The sequence below is a fragment of the Mesoplodon bidens genome (assembly GCF_964165515.1).
Source record: "Mesoplodon bidens genome assembly, chromosome: 13".
Taxonomy (NCBI): Eukaryota; Metazoa; Chordata; class Mammalia; order Artiodactyla; family Ziphiidae; genus Mesoplodon; species Mesoplodon bidens.
In genome coordinates this window covers 8,809,093-8,833,164 of record NC_138169.1, presented here as the reverse complement: position 1 = coordinate 8,833,164, position 24,072 = coordinate 8,809,093, and the positions used below count along the sequence as shown (strand labels likewise).

The 24,072-nt window shown below is 42.1% G+C and overlaps 2 protein-coding genes across 3 annotated transcripts in view; one reads left to right on the top strand and one right to left on the bottom strand.

Annotated features, from left to right (window-relative positions):
• P2RX7 (purinergic receptor P2X 7) overlaps positions 1–11,517 on the top strand; it is a 48,699-nt gene extending 37,182 nt beyond the window's left edge. For both annotated transcript variants that reach the window (XM_081253191.1, XM_081253190.1), the window contains exons 9-13: positions 3,711–3,801; positions 5,078–5,143; positions 5,231–5,380; positions 7,136–7,237; positions 10,562–11,517. In XM_081253191.1, the coding sequence (XP_081109317.1) occupies positions 3,711–3,801; positions 5,078–5,143; positions 5,231–5,380; positions 7,136–7,237; positions 10,562–11,059 (907 nt within the window). In that variant the 3' untranslated portion in view covers positions 11,060–11,517. The remainder of the gene's footprint in view (positions 1–3,710; positions 3,802–5,077; positions 5,144–5,230; positions 5,381–7,135; positions 7,238–10,561) is intronic.
• IFT81 (intraflagellar transport 81) overlaps positions 1–24,072 on the bottom strand; it is a 192,638-nt gene that overhangs the window by 154,249 nt on the left and 14,317 nt on the right. The gene's annotated exons all lie outside the window — the stretch shown is intronic.

Below are 24,072 nucleotides of genomic sequence, written 5' to 3'. Positions count from 1 at the left end.
CATAAGCCTTCCAGGTTATTCTAATGCAAACTTAAGTTTGAGAATCACTAATCTAGACCCTCGATACTCAAATGTGATCCTGGAACCAGCAACATGGGCCTCACCTGGGAGCCTGTTATGATGTACAATCTCAGCCCCCACTCTCAATTTACTGAGTCAAAATCTGCATCTTAAGATTCCCAGGAGATTCATGTGCACATTAAATTTTGAGAAGCACTGGTCTAGACTATATTTTCTAGCATCCCAAACATACTTTCTTCTTAGATGATTCATCTGACTATATTTTCTTTCTACAACCAGGTTGCTAGCTGCCTGGGAGAATGAATAAAATAAAGTGTCTACTTACTCTGAGCATGCAAGTACAGGCCAAAGTACACGTGCACGTGCAAACACACACACACATTCACTGCTTCCTAACCCTTCTGCTAGCACTCTTATTGAGTTCTGGAGGGGTCCACTTAAGCAAATGCCTCTATTTATATTTTACTTAAAGCAGCATCATTAACTGGGAAGCAGGCTTCAGATTTTGTTTTTGTTTTTGGGCTGCACAATGTTCTGAAAGTTGAGACATTCTACATAAAAATATGGACTTCCTACTTTTTTTGAAAATTAAACTATTTGAAAACAATCAAACCATTTGACAACACTGGCTTCATATTCCACAGGGAGCACTCAGCTAGAGCTGAGTATCAGTGGTTCCCTTTAGAAAGGGCATGTGGCTCTTGGTTTGCCACGGTCCTCACCACTCCTTATTGCCTCTTACATGGCTGCATCACTCATTTCTGTTATCTGGCCCCTATAGGCATTTGAGTTTGAGACCCTTGGCTAAAGGCTGGCTGAGATCAAGATGTAAGAGGATTTTGCCTTCTCCGGGTCAGTGGAATTTCATCCAGGGCCCTGAAACCAGCTCCTAGTTTAGGTAATGTTTTGATCATTCCCAGCTGCTCTACTGAATAGGCTTGTGGCCATTAGCAAAAAGAGAGGCCTGGATCAGTGGTCCCTGACTGCCCTCACAGGCTGTTTTTTCAGCAATCAGCAGACGCATGCAGGGCAATGTACCAATCAGATGTTAACAAATGTTCTTCAAGTCGCTGAGCTAAGCCTAAGAACATTAGCTCCTGGAGAGATCTGAGCTTTCTGAAGAACTGGTTGTCATGTTAATATTCTTTTAGAACAAAGTTTTAGATCATTGGTTCTCTGGAATAAGCACCAGAAGAAATCTTTAGCCAAAAATAAAATGTCAAGATCTGACGGGTAACTGGACAAGTTATTTTCAAATAGCCACACAAAAGGGAAAGAAGTTAGAGGTTATATGAGGTTTATGAGAAAATATAACTTTCTAAAACATAGGAAGTTGAAGGAATTGATCACGTTGCAGAATTTTGTCCTTTACCAAAAGATCCATGGCAAAAGATCCTTCTTCAATTATTCAGTTTATTTACAAGATGTGTAAAGCAGGGAAGACCCACACAGAATAAAATGCCTGATGTGCTTCTCTGCTTCTCAGAATGGGGGTGTGTGTATTCATTTCCTATGGCCGCTATAACAAATTACCACAAACTTGATGGCTTTAAACAACAGAAATTTAACTCTCACAGTTCTGGAGGCCAGAAGTCCAAAATCAAGGTGTCAGCAGGGACATACTCCCTCTAAAGTTTCTAAGGGAGGATCTTTCCTTGCCCCTTCTAGCTTCTGATGGCTCTAGGTGGTCCTTAACTTGTGGCTGCATCCCTCCAGTATCTGCCTCCGTCTTTACATGACCTTCTCCTCTGTGTTTCTGTTTCAACTCTCCCTTTCCTTTTTCTTATAAGGATACAGCCGTTGGATTTAAGACCCACCCTAAATCCAGGATGATCTCATCTTGAGATCCTTAATCCATTTACATCTGCAAAGATCCTATTTCCATATAAGGTCACATTCACAGGTGCAGGGGTTAGGCACTTGGACTTATCTTTTTGAGGGGCCATTATTCAACCCACTACAGAGTGTAAAAACATCCTTGCCCAGGGCCTGGTGTTCTGAGTGTGGCCCACTGATCACCTGCATCAGAACCACCTGGTACCTTTCCTGGAAATAGATTCCTAGAAACACCTCACACATTTTGAAACCACCCTTTGGGGGTGAGGCCCAGGAATCTGCCTTTTGAACACAATTCCCAAGTGATTCTTGCCCTCGGTTTGAGAACCACTGTACCAAGACCCTGAAAGCAGAAATTCAAGTATTTACTATACAATGTTAACCTTCCAGCAAAACAGCTTGCATAGAGAGATAATGCAACCCTGGGGCATGGAGTGGTGATGCATGCTTGCTTTGTATTTTAAAAAACAAATCAATTAATAGAGTAGAAGAAAGTACTGTCATGGAATGAGAACAATCAGATGCAAAGAAACTGAAACGCTGTTGGCCAGAAACAGGCACTGAAGCACCTGAGAATATCTAACTGATCTCAATGTCAGATCGTGAGTTTAAAAAGAATAAGAATTTCAGATGTTCCATACTATATTCTGGCAGAGCATCTGTTTTCTGTTTTCTTCTCTCCCCACACCTGTAAATAGATTATGAATTAATAACTCAAAGAAAATATATGTCCTTACCTAAAAACAACCACCAAAAGTGGTAAGAGGGAGGGTCAGATTTAAAAGTTTTGTGAGGCATGTGGCTTAAGCCTTCCTAATTATTCATGGAAAACAAAACATGCCACTTTCCCTGACTGTAGCACTGATTTGGGTTGCATATTTTGGGTGACTGTGATTTGTGCCCAGGTCTTAATTTGTAAAGGTGACTGAGTGATAACACAGAGAAGTCAATGCCCTTGAAAGAAGAATTTCCCGAGAGGTGGGGCACACAGGGCCACAGGGGGAAGCACCAGGTTTGGTCAGCGGTTAGCAGGAGAAAGGGGAAAGCACAGCCCAGAGCCTTTACTGTGTTTTCTGTGGGAAAGGCAAGGCAGGGCAGGGGAAACAGCTTAGGATTGGCTAGTTTGAGTAATGTTGGTGGGCTCTGGGCTACAGGGATGGTCTCTGGTTGTCTGGTACCTGGCCCTGGGCAAGTTAGGGCAGGGGAAATGTTGGCTGGGTGTGTGAAAGTTAGATACAGGAGGTGGCTGGAGATATGGACTCAGGATTGGTCAGAGGGTTTGTAACATGATTTTCACATACTCGCAAAAGCTGGATTGCAGGGGGCATGTAAACAACATTGTCGGCTAGTTTGGCCCTGGTGATAATGGATGCCCAACAGTCAAATACAGAATCTTAAGAAAACACAGTTAGAGCAGATTGCTGAGGGGCACCTGTTCCCAATCCATTCATTAGTATCTAAGATTCACCCTCCCCCTCTTTGTTCTAGAAGCTAAACTTTTCCCTCTTAGAGAATGATCAGAGTGCCTGAAGTTACTTTTTTTAAATTTCTCTTGTTGTTAACCCTGTATTGGTTAAAAATTGTTCATTTTAATCTTAAACTAAAACACAGACTTTCCATCATCCTGTGATGCTGGAAGTAGAGAAGGTGACGTGGGGAAGTGGTGCCTTGGTTCCAGGTGAAGAGAGAGAGAATTTCATGGGTTTGGATTGTGTTCTTCCCTTTGCCAACCACAGCAGAGCTAGAAGATGGACAAAGAAGACTAGATTGGCTACTGTTTCGGTTTTTCTTTTCATAAAATACCAGCACTTCCAGATAGATCTTTATAAATATGTTTCCTTTTCCTCCTACAGATATGCCAAGTACTATAAGGAAAATAATACCGAAAAGCGGACCCTGATAAAAGCCTTTGGGATCCGTTTTGACATCCTGGTTTTTGGCACCGTAAGTCTCTTCTCGCTTTCAGCTACTGGCATCTCCGTTCCTATGACTGTGTCTTAATTATTGCTGTAGTGTCTCAAAGGGTGAATGTTTTGGTCATAGTCGTTAGCTGGCACTGTGCATCTTGCATGTGGGATCAGAGAGGGGGAAGAAATGTCATTGTTCATGGACAGGTCATCTAATGAGTACAAGAGTGGGCTTGGGGAAAAAACCTAATACTCAATTTCCCATATACTCTGATGCTTAAAAGAGAGAGAGAAAGAAATCCCTCTGCAAAATACTTTGTAAGGAATCCAATTCAAATGGGTTTAGGAAAAAAGAAGTCTTTTTTTTTTTTAGTTCACATAACTGAAAAATCCAGAGGCAATTTTCAGGCTTCAGGCATCATGAATCCAGATGTCTTAACAACATCATCAGGAAGCTGCCTCCCTCCATCTCTTACATTTGTTCTCCTCTGTTTTGGCGTCATTCACAGCGGGTCATCTCTATGCAGTGGTGTCAGCAGCTACTTATACCTTAGCAATTTAGCAACCTCAGTGAAAAGAGAACATCTCAGCAAAAGCCTCAGCAGATGCCACTGGCTTTGACTGGCCCTATATGGGCCAGATGCTCACTGCTGAACTGTGACCAGGGTCACTTGCAATGGCTGGTCTTACACCAGCCCTGAACCAGCCCCTTCCCCGCAAACAACATGGACTGAGTATGGACACAGACGGTTCTCCAAAGAAAAACGGGCATGCTGTCTCCAGAAGGAGGGGATGCTGGGTATACAAAAATCAACAGATGCCCACATACCTTGTCTGACAGCGTATTATTTATGTAACATGGTGATAAGCACCACAAGAATCGATGAGATATAGTGAGAGGACGCAAAGACACTGAGAATAAAAACCACAGGGACATCTATGGGAAGAGTTTGTGCAGACATTCCTTCCCTGTTTCCAAAGTAATCTCAAATCACTTTTAGGGAAAGTTCTTTTGATACCCTCACCTTGAATGGAAAAAAAAACTTTCAATGGTTCTCCTCTCAATGTGTGAGTTCCAGTGCTTATTTGTTTAAAACATCCATATTTTCAAGCACATCCTGAAAGGCAGAAGCAGGAGGAATGGGATTCATATTTTCAGTCTCCTTAATCTTTGTTGCCGTGAACACTTTGGATGCATCTGTCAAATTCAAGGCACTAGACTCCCTCCTCTGCTGGAACTTACAATTACATGTTAGAGCAAAAGAGCATTGCTCTGAATTTCAACTGGGTAACCTTTTGTACTCTGTTTCCAGGGAGGAAAATTTGACATTATCCAGCTGATCGTGTACATCGGTTCAAACCTCTCTTACTTTGGTTTGGTAAGGGATTCTCTTTCTCACATTTTATGAAAATGATTTGGCAAAAGGAAGTTTCACTGACATGGTGCTTGTCTGGGTTTTTCCCAGGCCACTGTGTTCGTTGACTTTCTCATCAACACTTACTCAAATAAATGCTGTCGAACCCGTATTTATCCCTGTTGCAAGTGCTGTGAACCCTGTGCAGTCAATGAATACTACTACAGGAAGAAGTGTGAATCCATTGTGGAGCCAACGCAGGTAAGGCTTGCTGCGTCTATGGGATGTTAAAACACCTGTGTGGCCCATTGGACCACGGAGAAGTATGCAAAAATAAGGCCAAAATCATAGGTGTAATCAATCCCATGGTGGATAATTCTCTGGACTCTACCCCAATCCACCATCTCTCAGATGAATCCTTTAGTTTTAGTGAAGAATAGACACAAAAGTGGGGAAGCAAGATATAGGGAAAACAAATTTTTATGCTCCAGGATTTGTCAGTTTTGTCAGATTTATTAAATTGGTTGTGCAAAAAAAGTATAATGACTTTGGAGAACAATTTGTAAATCCAGTAACATTTAAATGGGACATACTTTACAGCCTGGCATTTCCACTTCTCTATACCTGCCTTAGAGAAACACTCACCTGGGTACCCACGTAGTACACATGTACAATATGACCATCACAGTGCTGTTTGTGACAGTGAAGAGGAGGATCTGCCCAAATGTCCAATAGGTGAATGGTGAAATAAACTATGATAAATCCATAGTAAGGAATGCCCGGTACCAGTTTTTTAAAATGAGGTAGATTATAATAAAAGCAAACGTTTACATAGCATTTCCAGTGCTACATATACATTAACTCACTGAATCTTCACACAACCCTACAGGTAGGTTTATGGGATTATGATTATTAGCAGAACTCTAGATAGGTGCTACTATTATCTCTTTCTATAGATGAGGCAATTGAGGCACAGGAAGGTTAAATAATTTGCCCAAAGTCATACAGTTAGTAAGTGGCAGAGGTGAAATTCCAACTCAGGCAGGCTGGTTTCAGGATCCATGTTTATAACCACTCTGTTATAGGTCCTGGCATGAGTAAATATCCAAGACATTTGTTGACAGGAAAAAAGCAAACTATGGAACAATATATATGGTAGATTAAAAAGCAACAATACACATAAACTAATTCTATGTTTTTTCTACAGGTATATTATATATGTCCATTTATATACACACATATATAGATTCTGTATATTTTCTACATGTATTATACACACACACATATAAATGTGTGTGGGGAGGTAATATACATATAAAAAAAGGTACTGGACACTCATAAAAGTGATAACAGTGATTGCTTCTGGAAAAGAGCCTAGGATGGGGGAGTGGTCAAATTTTAGTTCATCTGTATGGTTTTGATTTGATTAATTTGGGATTTACTACATTGACTCCATGATTTCCTCCAATCAAAGGGAAATCTCTGGTATTTAAAAACAACAGAGGGTTTCTTTCTTTTATCCAAGAACACTGCTGTCCTTTTTTAGCAGCTGAATGCACAATTCATTGTTCATTGTACAAGTATTTGCAATTAAAGTAAAAGTTCATCTTTGCAACTAAAATTAATCACCATTTCATGGCCCAAGATGGGATGAAATTTAATGAAAATATAAATAATTTAAGATTCAATAGTATAACGTTCTGGAGATATTCAACCTAGAGTAACTGAAATTGAGGGAACACAACAAAGGAATTTTACATAGCACTTGGGGGACCTAGAGATATGAGGCAGTAAGCTGTGGATACTCTAAATCTACAAATTAAGGTGCTTGGGGATCAATTTCTGATTTACCTTTAGACTCGGAATCATTCTTTCTTCGTTAGCAAGAGTTTTTGGTTAGCTTGTGTAACAGGTTGTCATTTGGAAATAGGAATAACAGTTGCCTTTAGATATGTTCAGATATGCAATTCGTGATTCTGAACTAAAATTGGTAACCTTTTAATCTTTATTTCCTAGACATTAAAATATGTGTCCTTTGTGGATGAACCCCACATTAGGATGGTAAACCAAAGGCTACTTGGGAGAAGTCTGCAAGACGTTGAAGGTGAAGAAGTGCCAGTAAGTTATTTCGTCTTTTTTTTTTTATCTCAGTCATGCCGCACAGCATGCAGGATCTTAGTTCCCCAATCAGGGATCGAACCCGTGTCCCCTGCAGTGGAAGCGCAGAGTCCTAACCACTGGACCGCCAGCAAATTCCTGTAGTCTTTTTTTCTTTTTTAAGAGAAAAATTACTATTTTATTTATTTATTTGTTTTTGGCTGCATTGGGTCTTCGTTGCTGCGTGCTGGCTTTCTCTAGTTGCGGTGCGTGGGCTTCTCATTGTGGTGGCTTCTCCTGCTGCGGAGCATGGGCTCTAGGCGCATGGGCCTCAGTAGTTGTGGCACACGGGCTTAGTTGCTCCGCGGCATGTGGGATCCTCCCGGACCAGGGCTCGAACCCGTATCCCCTGCACTGGCAGGCAGATTCCTAACCACTGTGCCACCAGGGAAGCCCAAAACCTACTATTAAATATAAATATATCTAAAAATGTGTATAAATCACAACTGATGACAAAGTAAACCACATGTAACACATGTAACCAGCACCCAGATTTAAAAAGTGACTATGACTAGCAGAAGTGCCTTTTATGCCTCCAAATTACTACCTTCCCTTAAAAGTAGTCATTATCCTGTATTCAAGGTTAGCTTTACCTCTTCTAGTATTTTTTATTTAAAAATTATTTTATTTTATTTTTTTATTTTTTAAAAAATTTTAATCCTATAGTATGTATTCATTACATACTCTGTTGAGTATCTGGCTTCCTTCCCTCAATATTATTTTTGTGAGAGTCATCCATGATGTTGCATATAGCAATGGTTCATTCTTGTTGTATAGTTTCCGTTTTATAAACATTCAATTTATTTATCCATTCTATTGTTGAATGAACTACCTATCTGGGTAGTTTCCACTTTGGGGTTCATGCCAACGATGCTGCTGCAGTAAACGTATGGCACCTAAGAGTGGAACTGCTAAGTCATAAGGCAGGTGTGTGTTCAGCTTTAGTAGATACTACCTGACAGTTTTCTGAAGTGGGTGTTCTAATTCACACTCCCCCCAGCAGTTTTGGCTGCTGGACATCTTCACTAACTGCATTAGTTTTCTACAGCTGCCATAATAAATGACCACAAACTAGGTAGCTTGGAACAACAGAAATTTATTCTCTCACAGTTCTGGAGGCCAGAATTCTGAAATCAAAGTCTGAAATCAAGGTGTCAGCAGGGCTGTACTCCCTTTGAAGGCTCTAGGGGAGGTTCCTTTCTTGCTTCTTCCAGCTCCAGGAGTTTATTACACCTGTTAGGATGTCCAGTACAATACTGAATAGAAGTGATAAGACCAAGCATCTTTGTCTCATTCCCTGTCTCAGGAAGAAAGTTTTTTATTTCACTATAGTACTTGCTGTAGGTCTTTTTTTCCTTTCCGGCCTCGCCCCACGTCTTGCGGGATCCTAGTTCCCAGACCAGGGATTGAACCCGGCCCACCACGTTCTAACCACGGGACCGCCTGGGAAGTCCCTGCTGTAGGTTTTTAAAGAATGATCTATCAGATTAAGAAAATTCCCCTCTGCTCCTAGTTTACTAAGAATTTTTATCATGAATGGATACTGAATTTTAAAATAACGTGTTTTTTCTGCTTCTTTCCAAATAATCAATGAGTTTTCTTCTGTCATGTGGTGCATTACACTGATTGGTTTTCAAATATTAAGCCAACCTTGCAGGAACCTGCAGTAACATCAGTTTGAGTGCGATGTATGATTCTTTGTATTTACTGCTGGATTCAATTCACTAATATTTAAGAATTTTACACCTCTTCTTGAGAGAGTTTGGCCAAAATTTTTCCACTCTTGTAATGTTTTTATCAGATCTGGGTATAAAGTGAACTCCTGTGTGTTGGGGTGGGTGTGGTAATATACACATAACCTAAAATTTACCATTTTAATCATTTTAAAGTGTGAAGTTCAGGGACTTCCCTGGTGGTCCAGTGGTTGGGACTCCGTGCTCCCAATGCGGGGGGCCCGGGTTTGATCCCTGGTCGGGGAGATGTATCCCACATGCTGCAACTGGAAGAGCCCATGTGCCGCAACTAAAGATCCTGCATGCTGCAGCGAGGATCCTGTGCACAGCGGCGAGGATCCCGCGTGCTGCGGCTGGGAGCCGGCGTAGCCAAATAAATACACAATTTTTTTAAAGAGGAAAAAAAAATAAAGTGTACAGTTCAGTGACATTTAGTATATCCACAATGCTGTGCAACCATCACCACTATCTAGCTCCAGAGCCTTTTCACACCCCAAAAGGAAACCTTGTATCCATTCAGCAGCCACTACTCACTCACTTCTCCCCAGCCCTTGGCAACCACTAATCTGCTTTCTGTAGATTTCTGTATACATGGATTTACCTATTCTGGACATTTCATGTAAACTGAATAATACAATATTTGTCCTCTTATGTCTGGCTTCTTTCATTTAGCATAATGTCAAGGTTCCATCCATGTTTAGCTAAACATCCATGTTTAGCATTTGTCAGCATTTCATTCCTTTTTATAGCTGAATAATAGTCCATTGTATGAACATAACATTTTTTTAATCCATTCATCCATTGATGGACACTTAGGTTATTTTCACCCTTTGGCTATTATAATAGTGCTGCTGTGAACATTCATGTACAAGAACCATTCAGTTTTAATGTACTTAACTCAGACTTTCTTTGTCTGGTGAATGAAGGTATATGTCACAAAGAATAGACATAAATGATGGCAATTACGGCAACTTCCACTGGAGGATAACAAATGGATTTTTTCAGAAAAGAGAGCACGGTGAGAAAGGAGAAAGCAGAGCTAAGTCAACAAATATTTACTGTCTACTATGTGTGGGCACTGTCCTAGGCATTGGGAATACAGGCAGTAAACAAAGCAAACAGGGCCCCTGCTTTCATATGGAAGAAGAATCATTAAGTAAACATATCAATTCATAAGATCATTTCCTCATAACAAACATAGAACATCATTATGTGATAAGAGAATGACCTGGGAGGAGGAGAACTACCTAGATCAGGTGGTCAAGGCAAGAAGGTCTCTCCAAAGAGATATATGTATTGAGGCCTGGCTTTTCTGAATTTCACTTTCCAAATCTGTAAAATGGAGATCAGAACACATATCTCACGAGGTTCTCCGAAACCTTAGATGAGGCAATGCTTGCAAAACACAGTCCTGATATATACCTTTAATAAATGATAGCTCCTAGTATTAATGTAATATTAAATGTAACTTTATAAGTTAATAATAAAATTAAAGAACCTAGAACCCTAGGGGTTGTCAGTGCTGATGGGTTTGGAAACTTGCCTTTTTCAGAGACCCCCGATGGACTTCACAGACCTGTCCAGGCTGCCTCTGTCTCTTCACGAGCCACCCCCCATTCCTGGACAACCAGAGGCTATCCAGCTGCTCAGTGAAAGGGCAACCCCTAGACCCAGTGACTGCCCGAACTGGTGCCAGTGCGGAAAGTGCCTCCCATCCCAACTCCCTGAGAGACAAAGATGCTTGGAGGAGCTGAGCTGTCGGAAAAAGCTGGGTGCCTGTATCACCACCTCGGAGCCGTTCAAGAAGCTTATCCTGTCCAGACATGTCCTGCAGTTCCTCCTGCACTACCAGGAGCCCTTGCTGGTGCTGGATGCAGATTCTACCAACAGCCAGCTGCGGCACTGCGCCTACAGGTGCTATACTACGTGGCGCTTTGGCTCCCAGGACCTGGCTGACTTTGCCATCCTGCCCAGCTGCTGCCGCTGGAGGATCCGGAGAGAGTTTCCCAAGACGGAAGGCCAGTACAGTGGCTTCAAGAGTCCTCACTGATGTGCTGAGCAGTCATGTAACATTGCCTTTGCTTGCACCTTGAGCTTCCCCTGCAAAGATGTGTGTCCAGATTTTCAGCCAAAGGGAAATGTGCTTTCCTCCTCCCCCAGCTCTGTATGTGTCAGAGAGCAAAGTGATCAGGGTAAACAAACAGCAAATAAACTAGAATCCCTCAGCATGGACTGAGAGTCAAGAGATTCAGATTTATATCTCCATTCTATCCCTAGGAAGTTGTGTGATCCTAGGCCTTTAACCTCTGTACCTCAGCTGCCTTATTATCCAATCTATTGTTTCACAGGGATATTAGGAGAGCAAATTGAGACAGTGTACAGAAACTCTCTTATTAACGCATAAAGAGCTACATGAATATGAAGCAGCTCATTTTGAGGTGAGACTAGGATAACGTCCAACTATCAACAAACCCTTGGGTCCTGGTTAAAGAATAGGGAGGGGCCTCCCTGGTGGCGCAGTGGTTGAGAGTCCGCCTGCCGATGCAGGGGATACGGGTTCGTGCCCCGGTCTGGGAGGATCCCATATGCCGCGGAGCGGCTGGGCCCGTGAGCCATGGCCGCTGGGCCTGCGCATCCGGAGCCTGTGCTCCGCAACGGGAGAGGCCACAACAGTGAGAGGCCCGCATACCGCAAAAAAAAGAAAAAAAAAAAAAAAAGAATGGGGAGGATTAAAAGTTTTGGCACAAATTTTTTGGCATTTGTCCTATAGGACCTGAGGGGTTATATCTCCTCCCCTTGTGTCTTGGCAGCTCTGATCACTTTATCCAATGATAAAGTGATGCTGTGTCAGGTTCAGGGTCTTGGTCTTAAGATGCTGTCAGCTTCCACTTCCGGTCCCTTGAAACTCTTGCTGTGAAGGAAGCAAGCTCCCACGTAAAAATCTGTCTATCCTGAGTCCACCCTGCTGTGAAGAAGCCCAAGCAGCCATGTGAAGAGGAGAGGTGCCCCCAGCATTCAAGCCGTCCAAGCCCATGGGAGAGAAGTAGCCTTCAGATGATTCCAGATCCTGCTAACATATGACTGCAACTGCATCAGACAACCCAAGTGAGAGCTACCCAGTGAACCCACAGAACAAAAATTGTTATTTTAAACCACTATGTTTTGTGTTGTCTGTTACACAGCGACAGATAACTGGGACAGAGAGCAAGCCTGATTCGTGGGACGTAGACTCAGCCCACATCTTCTCTGGGTCTAAGACGTGTGTCCAGATTTTCAGCCAAAAACTCCCTGGAGCCCCTCGGGGGCTTGGGTTTCTATTTGGCAGTTCTAGAAGAGCTGCAGACCAATCAGGTAACTCACCAGACCAGCCCTGGAATCCATCAAATCTAACTGCTGAGCTACCCAATACATTTCAATCCACATCACATTTCTATGACTGGAAGTAAGTATTGCTGTTAAAAACTGGAATAAGCCACCTTTATGCCTTTAACATCCTGTACTTTGCAGCCAATTACAATGGATGCAGTCTGGATGCTACTTAAAAAGCAACTCACACTCAACCCTTTTACCATTTCTATACGTCAACTGCTAAGAGTACAAAAATGAATAGCAGGGGCTTCCCTGGTGGCGCAGTGGTTGAGAGTCCGCCTGCTGATGCAGGGGACACGGGTTCGTGCCCTGGTCTGGGAAGATCCCACATGCCGCGGAGCAGCTGGGCCCGTGAGCCATGGCCGCTGAGCTTGCGCGTCCGGAGTCTGTGCTCCGCAACGGGAGAGCACAACACTGAGAGGCCCGCATACCGAAAAAAAAAAAAAATGAATAGCAGGTTTTAGGATCCTCCAGCAGGATTTCAGTTTCAAGGTTTTGGCACTAGAACAGACTATTTCTAAATGACAACTATTTTAAAGAATAAATAGAGAACACTATTCAAAACTGTGACTAATGAAGGATCTGTGAGTTTTTAATACATATTCTAAGATTTACCATTTTGACACTTTTTAAAAGTCATCAGCTTTCTACTGTTTTAATGTAAGATAATATGAACAAAAACCTTCTTTTTTGGTCCCAGGATTTCACCTGGCTTTAAACTCAGGAATCAAGTTAACTGGGCCAGATTTAACTCTCATTTTTACTACCTTTCAGAGATATTTTTGAAAACTGAATTATATATGACTTCTTCAGAAATGAAATTTTTTACTCTGAGAATTCTATGTAACTGCTACAGATTTCCATTCTGATAGCCTCTGAGCCTTCATATGTTATTTTTTGATGCCTGCCTCCTAGTGTGTTTCTATCACCTTGTGGAGACCCCAGACGGAGTCAGCATTTGGAATGACAAATAATCACTGGATCCACCTGTTGTTTTCACCTTTCCCAGATGCTCTGGGTGAGAAGGTGAGAGGATGATGTGTTACATCAACTATGTGCAAAATGTCTGACACTTCCTACAACAGCATGCATCATATTTATATTCTTATTTTTGGTCTATGGTAGAAAATAGTGTCATCGCCAAAGGTATCCCAAGGAAAGTCACATTTTGTAGGATCTGTTTTTTGTACTTAAATCCATTCTCCTGTTATAGTAATTGCACAGTATTCACTGCTTCATCTCTGTATTGGAGATCTGCTTTCTTGTAAAACTGCCTGATTTCATGTAGCATTGGTTATGGACTTGCATTCCTCTCTTTAGAGGGAACCATTTTTAAAACACTTCCTAATTCTAGCTTGGCAATGTAGATGTCTTAACAGTTTTGATAATAAAAAAAAATAACGTGTAATTCGCATTTACTGAAGTATTCCTTTTACTTTCTTTTCTCAGAAGATCCCCAAATCAGTTAGCTCATTCATTGACACAAACATTCAACATATATGCAGAGGCACTTTGACATACAAAGATATGTTTTTAGTCTTTGCCCCCAGTTCCTAACACAGAGCTCCTAAGTCCCCTGGAATTTAGAACTGTCTTGTGTTCTAATGAGGCCACTCTTGGTGGGCTCCTGGATAACTTCAGGAAGGGGGCTGGTCACCAGAAAGACCAAGCCATGATTAGAAGCTTAGAACTTTCAGTCCTACCACCTTATCCTCTAGAGTGGGGAGGGGTTGGAAATTGAGTTAATAATCGATTTTGACTATGTGATAAAGCCTCCATAAAAATTCCTACACTGTGGGGTTAAGAAAGCTTCCATATTGATGAATACATCCACATATGGGGAGGGTGGTACACCCCCAACTCCACAAGGACAAAAGCTTCTGCACTCAGGACACTTCTGGCCCTCATTCTATGTAACTCTTCATCTGGCTGTTCATCTGTATCTTTTAACATATCCTTTATAATAAATGGGTAAATGTAAGTGTTTCCCTGAGTTCTATGAGCCACTACAGCAAATTACTGAACCTGAAGAGGGGGTTATAGGAACCCCCAATTTATAACCAGTTGGTCAGAAGTACAGGTGACAACCCTGGACATGACTGGTGTCTGAAGTGGAGGACAATCTTGCAGGACTGAACCCTTAACCTGTGGAGTCTATGCTAACTCCAGGTAATTAATGTCATAATTGAATTGCAAGACACCCAGTTGGTGTCTGGAGAGTTGGAGAATTGGTTGGTGTGGGAAAACCCCACGCACATTTGGTGTCAGAGTGTTACGAGTAGAGTATAGGTAAACAGGAGTTTTCTTTTAGGCACTTACTAGAGATCAATGATAAATAAGGTTGCCACTCTCATGGAGATGTGAGGAGATGGACATTAATCAAATAATTAAAACAAATATAAACTTGTAACTTATGATGAGTATCATGATGAAGAAGGTAAAAGATGCTCTGAGAGCCTATATAGGGGAACTTGACCTATTTGGGGAAATCAGAGAAATCTTACCTGAGGAAGGAGCTCTTCAGCTGAAATTTGAAGGATAAGTTCTAGATAACTATGTGAGTTGGGGAGGAAAGCGCATTCTAGGCCAAGACAATAGCATGTGCAAAGGTCGTGGGGCTGACAAAAAGCATAGAAGGTTTTCAGAATTTAAAGGAGACCTGTATGCCTGCTCCATAAATAGTATGGGGAAGTAAGGAATGAGGTAAGACTGGACAGGCAGGGGTTGGAACGCATAGAGCCTTGAAGATCATGGCAAGGAGTTTTGTCATTATCTTAAGAAAGACCAACGGAGACCCATTGAAGGGTTTTAAGTAGGAGCCTGGTAAGATTACATTTCATTTTTAAAAGACCATTCTGATCGCCAAGAGTGGTGGTAGATAGATATAGTTTTAATTTTCATTTCAGTCTTTCCCTACTCTGTGAAACACATGTCCCAAATATGCAGCAAAATGGACTGATTCTCTTTTCTCTCCTGCTCTTCCTCTCCCGGCAGTGAGAGCACTGAGTCCTAACCACTGGAACACCAGGGAATTCCCATTATGCCTTGATTTTTAGAATATCTCCTGTCCCAAGTTGGTGGGGATGAGAACACTCGTTGAGCTTTGGGTCAGGGTCAAGAATGTGCCAAATCTAGAGACAAGGGGCAGTCAACAGAGCCTACAGATGCATCCACCCTGTGGTGTAAGGCCTAAAATCAAGGTCTAATATTACGTGCTGCCTTAACATCTGGTGAAATCAGGAAGGCCTAGCTTGGCTTAACTGCAAGTTTTTCTTCTTGGTCTGATCGAAAATGTCACCTAGTTAAACAACCTTCCTCATCAGATGGACCAGATGCAGTTTCTGCTGATGCCTGCATAGTAGATTTGCGTTCCCAACCAGGCCATGGAATTATCCAAAAGAGCCAACAACACTCTCCTGTGGGAACCACAGGACACCTCACCCTCCGGATACTACAAAGTAAGCTTGCCTCCCACTGCCTCTGGTTGTTCACTCTGTTCCTAAATGCTACCCCCATGTGACCCTGCAGGGCATGTGGTGTCCTTCTTCCCTGTGCTGTGAGTATATGTGACCAATGAACTGCTGCCAATTTCAGCTGTCCAGTGCTGGGTGTCATATGTTCGGCCATCCCCATACCCCTAGGGTGGGAATCCCTCCCTTACCAATGCGGTGAACAGGAGGTGATTAAGATACCCTTAAAGCCAGTTGCCCTAAAAAATTAGAGGCTTGGCTTCTGCGCACTCACTGTCTGCACAAAGCCCTGTTTCTTAGAGCCCATGGGGAACTGGGACCACTACCCCCATTTATTCAAAGTAACCATTTGAGTGCACTGGGTGTGGTTACACTTTCTGCTGCTTGTATGTTTCTCAACCCATACTCTAATCCAATGCAGTCATCATTCCAGGAATCCCTGAGGGTCCGCTGATTGAAATCCTTCTGTTCTCTCTCTTTTTAAAAAAATATTTATTTATTTATTTATTTATTTATTTGGCTGCATTGGGTCTTAGTTGCGGCACATGGGATCTTCGTTGTGGCACGTGGGATCTTTAGTTGCGGCATGCGGGATCTTTAGTTGTGGCATGTGGGATCTTTAGTTGTGGCATGTGGGATCTAGTTCCCTGACCAGGGATCAAACCCGGGCCCCCTGCATTGGGAGTGTGGTTTAGCCGCTGGGCCACCAGGGAAGTCCCCTTCTGCTCTCTTTTGAATAGATGTAGACATCACTATCTTCTTTCACTTTTACTGTGATCTTTCAGTTTCCTCTTTTCCAGTCCCAAGAGGGTTATGAATCATGTTTCCAAAACAGATGATGATCTATGGAAAGGACTTTGCATTTCCAACTTCCTTAGTTCTTCTGAATGAATTATGAAGGTCATATGTATGTGAGTCTTCAGGAATCAGAGGTGGAGGTCAACACTAGTCATTTTAATCAAATAATTACCATACTTGACAGGCTTGGATAAGAGCCTTAGGCAAGCCTTAGGCAAGGCTGTTGAGTACAGTAGGTTATGAGTTATTTTATTTCCCCAAGGAAACAAGAAGCTCCTCAAAGGCAATGGGCTTGGTTCTGTGTGCCTGCATGTCTATTCCAGCACACTAGTGCAGTGGGGAAGAGCTGGGACACTGGAAACTGACCACCTGGCTTCAAATCCTAGCCCGCCCACTAATTAGCAGAGTGGCCTCAGTTTACCCAATTCTTAGAAACCTTAGTTGTATCATTGTATCCAAGGGTTGTATTAAATATTAAATGTTCTAAGAGTAAATGTATGTGAAGCACTTAGCACACTGCCTGGCACAGAGTAAGTGGTCAATAAATGTTAGGTATTATTGGACTTCCTTGGTGGCACAGTGGTTAAGGACCTGCCTGCCAATGCAGGGGACATGAGTTTGAGCCCTGGTCTGGGAAGATCCCACATGCCTTGGAGCAACTAAGTCTGTGTGCCGCAACTACTGAGCCCGTGTGCTGCAACTACTGAAGCCCATGCACCTAGAGCCCATGCTCCGCGACAAGAGAAGACACTGCAGTGAGAAGTCCGCACATTGCAACAAAACGTAGCCCCTGCTCGCCACAACTAGAGAAAGCCTGTGCGCAGCAACAAAGCCCAACGCAACCAAAAATAAATTTACAAAAAAAAGAAAAAAAAAGTTAGGTATTATTGTTATTTAAAGTGTTAACCATGTCTAACGATGCTGGCTATTATTGTTATTTGGACAGTGCCCAAGCATCACTCCTAAGCTCTAGGCCCATATATTTAACCATGTGTGGATGAATATTCTACTTAAATAGTTTAGAGGCAACTCAAATAAGTACAGAGGAGAAATAATCATCTCTGTTTCCTCCACCCCCACCCACATGGGCTCTTCTGGAACTCCCAAGCTCGGTTAGTAGCACTACCTGCCATCAGCTCAGTTTCCCAAGTCAGAAATCCAAGGCACAGCCTCACTATCTCTCTTCTCTTTCTCCATTCCATCCAATCTCACCAAGTCATTCAGCAAACATTTATTGAGCACCCTGGCACTGGGTAGGTGCCAGGATAAACAAATGAACCAGACAGGCTGTCCTGGAGGCTAGGTGAAGTGCAGAAGATGGGCAAGCAATGTGTAAAGGGATGAGTGGAGCACAGCCTGGGATAAAGGGTCTGAAAGAAATAAGCAATGCGCTGCACTAAAAACAATGGAGTTATTTCTGACAGGGGTCAGGGGTGGCCTCTCCAAGGAAGTGACATTTAAACTAGATCTGAATGTCAAGAAGGAACTGACCATGACAAGTTGGAGGCAGGACATTTCAGGCAGAGGGACAGCAAGCACAAAGCACTGAAGTGGGAAAGAAATGAGTGTGTTCCAAGAACTGTCAGATGGCCAGTGTGACTGGGACATTTACAACAAGGTCTCTGGACCTTCTAGTTAGCCAGGAGGGACACAAGCTTACTTCTTAACTGCTTCATAAACTATGTGGTCCCATCTCAGTGAGACAGAAGCTCAAAGAAAGGCAAAATAAAATCCATACAGACAAGAGTAGTCACAGGGGGCTTTATGAAGCTTGTGACACATGAGCTGGCCCTCCTAGATGAAGAGACTGGAAACATTCAGTGGGATGAGAAAAGGTATTTCCAACAGGACTAGTGGCACCAGCCAGGTCCAGAGAAATGAGTATGGTATGTGCTAAGACTACAGGTAGACTTGACTGGCTCCCCAGATTGGGAAGAAAGTGGATGAAAGTTAAATAGAGGCTGATTTGGGGAAATCTTTTTTTCTTTTTTTAAGGGCTGAGATGTTTGGACCAATTGCAAAGTTAAGGTGGAGCCATTCTTGGGTTGACAGGAGATATGAGGAAAGCAGTGACTTAAGAACATCCTTCAGACATCCATGAGGATGTTGGGTGAAGGGGGAAACCCTGGGAAGGGAGATTACTTTTAGAAGTCTGCTGGAATCATATAAGAGTGACTCAAAAAGCAACCTAGACTACTAATTGGGTGGTGGTAACAGAAAGAACAGAATCTGAGTAAGAATTTTAAAAATTCCTTTAAATCCAACACTAGAGGGTTGGTTAAATAAATTATGGTACACTCATATAATAGAACTATATGCAGCTATTTAAAATGATGCCATAGAAGGATAGCAAATGACACTGAAAGATGTTCAAGGCAGAACACAATCTGCAGGACATTTCTTACTTAAGGGAGATGTGAGTCTTCAATTAGGGTTCACTTTTTTCTTGCAAAGATATTTATTAAAAGCCTTTAACCCTGAATGCAAATTTAAGGAGACAAAGAAGACTCACCTCAGTCCTCACTGAAATATGTCACAGATAATAACAAATTCAGAGATATCAGAAAAGGTCAAATGGTGTTTTCCTGAAATCCAGAAATGAAGCTTAGAAACCATCTTTTGTGTTTCCCTCCACCATGATTTGTTTTGGGTAAGTCAGTCAAGAGTTGGCATATATGGACTTCCCTGGTGGTGCAGTGGTTAGGAATCCACCTGCCAATGCAGGGGACATGGGTTTAAGCCCTGGTCTGGGAAGATCCCACATGTCGTGGAGCAACTAAGCCCATGTGCCACAACTACTGAAGCCCGTGCGCCTAGAGCCTGTGCTCTGCAACAAGAGAAGCAACTGCAATGAGAAGCCCGCGCACCACAACGAAGAGTAGCCCCTGCTCACTGCAACTAGAGAAAGCCTGCGCACAGCAACGAAGACCCAACACAGCCAAAAATAAATAAATAAATAAATAAATAAATTAATTTTTTAAAAAAAGAGTCGGCATATGGCTGGCTCTACCCCTCCTGTAGGTTCAATCTTGCTCCCGCCACCACCAAATGCATATGTTGAAGTTCTAACCCCCATTATCCCAGAAAATGACTGTATTTGGAGATGTAGCCTTTAATGAGGTAATTAAGGTAAAATGAGATCACATGGGTAGCTCCTAATCCAATCTGACTGGTGTCCTTATAAGAAGAGGTGATTAGGACACAGGCACAGAGGGAAGGTCATGTGAAGATACAGGGAGAAGATGGCTGTCTATAAGACAAAGAGAGAAGCCTTAGAAGAAACCAACTCTGCTGACACCTTGATCTTGTACGTCAAATTTCTGCTATTTAAGCCACCCAGTCTCTGGTGCTTTATTATGGCAGCCATAACAAATACTTCGATTCTCTCTTTTTAATTGTGACAAATATATTTTAAAAACAAAATCTAATGCTTGGGTTCCTCATGTATTTAAGTTCCTCAAATACTTAAATGCAAAATTACTATATGATCCAGCTATTCCACTCCTAGGTATATACCCAAAAGAACTGAAGGCAAGGACTCAAATACATACTGGTACACAAATGATCATAGCAGTATTATTGACATTAGCCAAAAGGTGGAAACAACCCAAGTGCCCATGAAGAGATGAATGGATAAACAAAATGGGTTATATACATACAATGGAATATTATTTGGCCATAAAAAGGAATGTAGTACTGACACAAGCTACAACACGGATGAACCTTGAAAACATTATGCTAAGTGAAGTAAGCCAGACACAAAAGGCCACATACTCCATTAATATGAAATACCCAGAACAGGCAAATCCATAGAGATAGAAAGTAGAATAAAGGTTACCAGGGGCTGGAGGGGAGAAGGAAATGAAGAGTTAGTGTTTAATGGGCACAAAGCTGCTGATGATGAAAAAATTCTGGAAATGGATAATGGCCATGGTTGTACAACCCTGTGAATGTGCTTAATGCCACTAAATTGTACACTTAAAAATAGTTAAATTTATGTTATGTATATTTACCACAATTTTTTAAATCAACAAAAGCAAAAACCAATGCTTAGGCAACTGTGGGATTTTTATATTTTGTGGAAATTTCCTTATATCATTAAAATATATATACTTTTTTTGCAGTCTAGATTCTCTTAGTCTGAGTCTCAACTGGAGGCTTGGTGATTGCTTGCTGTTCATACTTTTTTGTTTCCTCCAACCACATATAAATGTGTCTTGTAAGAAAATATTCCAGTGGAGATCCCCAGCTTGGCCAGCAAGCCAGGAGAACAATATTTGTGAGGATATGCAAAGAAGAAGGGATAAACCAGTGGTTGGTGGATATAAATCTTACCTTTGGCTTTCTTCGGATGGAATTGGAGGCACTGATCTTGCCTGAGGCATTGACTTTGCCATCCACCATCAGGGAAGAAATTTCTACCTCTCTGATGGGAATAAATCTGCCTTCAGCAGATAAAGCACTAAAGGACTACGTTCCCAGAGGCACTTGCTGATGCCTGTGTGGAGCCAGGCTCACAGGCAGGGAGGCATCACACGTACACTGTGCCCATTCATGGTTTGAGGACTGCCTGGCGCAGTAGCTGGATTCAGCTTTGCTTGCTCAGGGTACATCCACATTAGCTCCCGTGCCACTGGGAGAGCAGAGTGGCTTCGCCTCCCAGGTAGGTAAGGTGAGAAAACACACATGCAGCCAGGCAGTACCGATGGGTAATTACTGTGTGTATCTTTGTGATGCAGAGGTTTTCTGAATGTGCCACAGAGGCCTTATCAAAAAAGTGCTGGGACAGGTCATCCTGGAAATGGGACAGTCGTGCCCAGGAGAATATAAGGCAGGCTGAAGTGGCTGCCTCATAGAAACAGGTCCAAATGTTGAAGTGAAGCAGAGAAGGGTAAAATGAGAGCAGAATATTGGAGGAAAGGAAGCAGTCCCTGTGGGAAACTCATTTTGAATAAACTCTATCTGCAAAACTCTAGATTTACAAAATAAGTAAATAGGATGGGTGAGCATGTTTTTTGCTTATAAGATTCCTTTCAATAACATTTCAATGAAATTAAATGAAAGTGGAGTCCTCCCTTTTAAGAGCTTATCTATCAGAGAGACAGGGGGATGTCCAAAGCCTGGGCTCTGACTAACTGTGAGACCCTTTTAAACCTCACCTTAGTTTTCTTATTTGCAAAAGGAAAGGACTGGACTAAATATGATCTCTAAGGTACTTTTAATCTCAAAGTGCTTCCCCCATCGTATAAAATGCAATCAGTTTGTACTTGACAACGGGCTTACATAAAGGTCATAGCACATCACCTGGTAAGTGTGATCAATGAATTTACTGTGTTGGTTAAAATCAAAAGTCCATACCATTGCCTCTGAGGCCCTACTTGATCTGGCCCCTGACTACCTCTCAGGATCTTACCTCACCTCACTCTCCTCCTTGCCCACTATGTTCCAGGTCTTCTTTCTATTCCTGGAACACACCAAGCTCATTCCTACACCAGGGCCTTTGCACTTGCTGTCCACTCTGCCTGGGATCCTTTTCCCCCAGATTTTCAGAGAGTTGGCTCTTTCCTGACATTCAGATCTCAGTTCAAAAGTACTTCCTTCGAGAGGGCCACCCTCAAGCTGATAGATATACAGAGAATTCAACACCCACTAAGAATGCATGTTCTTTTAGGGTGCACACGGAACATTTGCAAAACAGACATGCATGTATCTCCTTCAATATTCCCAATGAACAATATGATATAGATCAGGTTCTCCAACTGCATTTTAATGAAATTTGAAATTAATTTTGAAAAGATAAATTTTTAGGGAATTCCCTGGCAGTCCAGTGGTTAGGACTCGGCCCTTTCACTGCTGAGGGCCCCGGTTCAATCCCTGGTGGAGGAACTAAGATCCCACAAGCTGCACGGCATGGCCAACATAAAAATAAATAAATAAATAAAACCCTTCTAAAAAATAAGGTTTATTTTTAAAAAAAGATAAAATTTTAAAATATTTGGAAACCAAATAAAATATTGCTAAATGACTCTTGGAAATGTTTAAAACTGGATGATAGTGAAAACAGCACATGTCAAAATTGGTGGGACACAGACAGTGAAAGCACTATTTTAAAGGGAAATTTATAGCTTTATATACATTTATCAGGAAACAAGAAAGGTTAAGAAAGACATGAGGCTAAGCGTTCAACTCAAATACTGGAAAAGAAGCAGCAGAACCAAATGAAAGAAAAAAGAAGGAAATAACTATTAGGACAGAAATCAACAAAATATAGAACAACTGAGACGACTAACAAAACTAAAAGCTTATTCTATGAAAAGATTAATAAGATAAAAGTCTTGGACTTCCCTGGCGGTCCAGTGGTTAAGACTCTGCGCTTCCACTGCAGGGGGCACAGGTTCAATCCCTGGTGGGGGAACTAAGAAACTAAGATCTCTGCATGCTGCTCGGCACCTCCAAAAAAGAAAAAAAATTTCCCTCCACATTTGGACTTCCCTGCTGGTGCAGTGGTTAAGAATCCGCCTGCCAATGCAGGGGACACAGGTTCAAGCCCTGGTCCAGGGAGATCCCACATGCCGTGGAGCAACTAAGTCCGTGCGCCACAACTACAGAGCCTGTGATCTAGAGCCCGCGAGCCACAACTACTGAGCCCACATGCCACAACTACTGAAGCCCGCGCACCTAGAGCCCGTGCTCCACAATAAGAGAAGCCACCGCAATGAGAAGCCCATGCACCACAAGGAAGAGTAGCCCCCGCTCACCACAACTAGAGACAGCCCACACGCAGCGACGAAGACCCAACGCAACCAAAAATAAATAAATTAAAAAAAAAATCTCTGTACTTCGCAGCCTTTGTCTCTGCATTACCAATCACAGCATCAGCCTTTTTCTACCATTGAATAGGAGACCTATCTAGTTACCACAAAAAAAGTCATAAAGAACACTAAATGGGGGAAACACTTCTACTCTGTTAAACATCTTTATTTTTCCACTTATTTTTTAAGAAAAAAATCTAAATTCACACAAATAGTCTTGAAGCTTTTACCTTGTTTGGGTGAGAGATTTATTTTCTGTGCTTATAAAAAATATGTTGTGGGGAGGAATAATGATTTACCTAATTAAGTTAGCTTTGTACATCTCCCTCAAGCTCTAGTCCCTTGCCAGGTATTCAAGTATACATAGAAAAACATACACCAAAATCCTCCCCAAAGAAAATAAATCAAACGGTTCAAAGATTAAAGACTAAGGATAGTAAATTAAATTCTCTGTAGCTTAATCTGAATTAAGAATCTTATGCTTCTCTATGTATCTTCGAGACCTGTCAGCTGTGGCAGTCTCCCTTCCTAGCCATGGAAGAGCATATTCTTGTTTATTGGCAAAGCTGTCACCATTTATTTGGTATCACATTCTGACTTGTACAAGTAACATT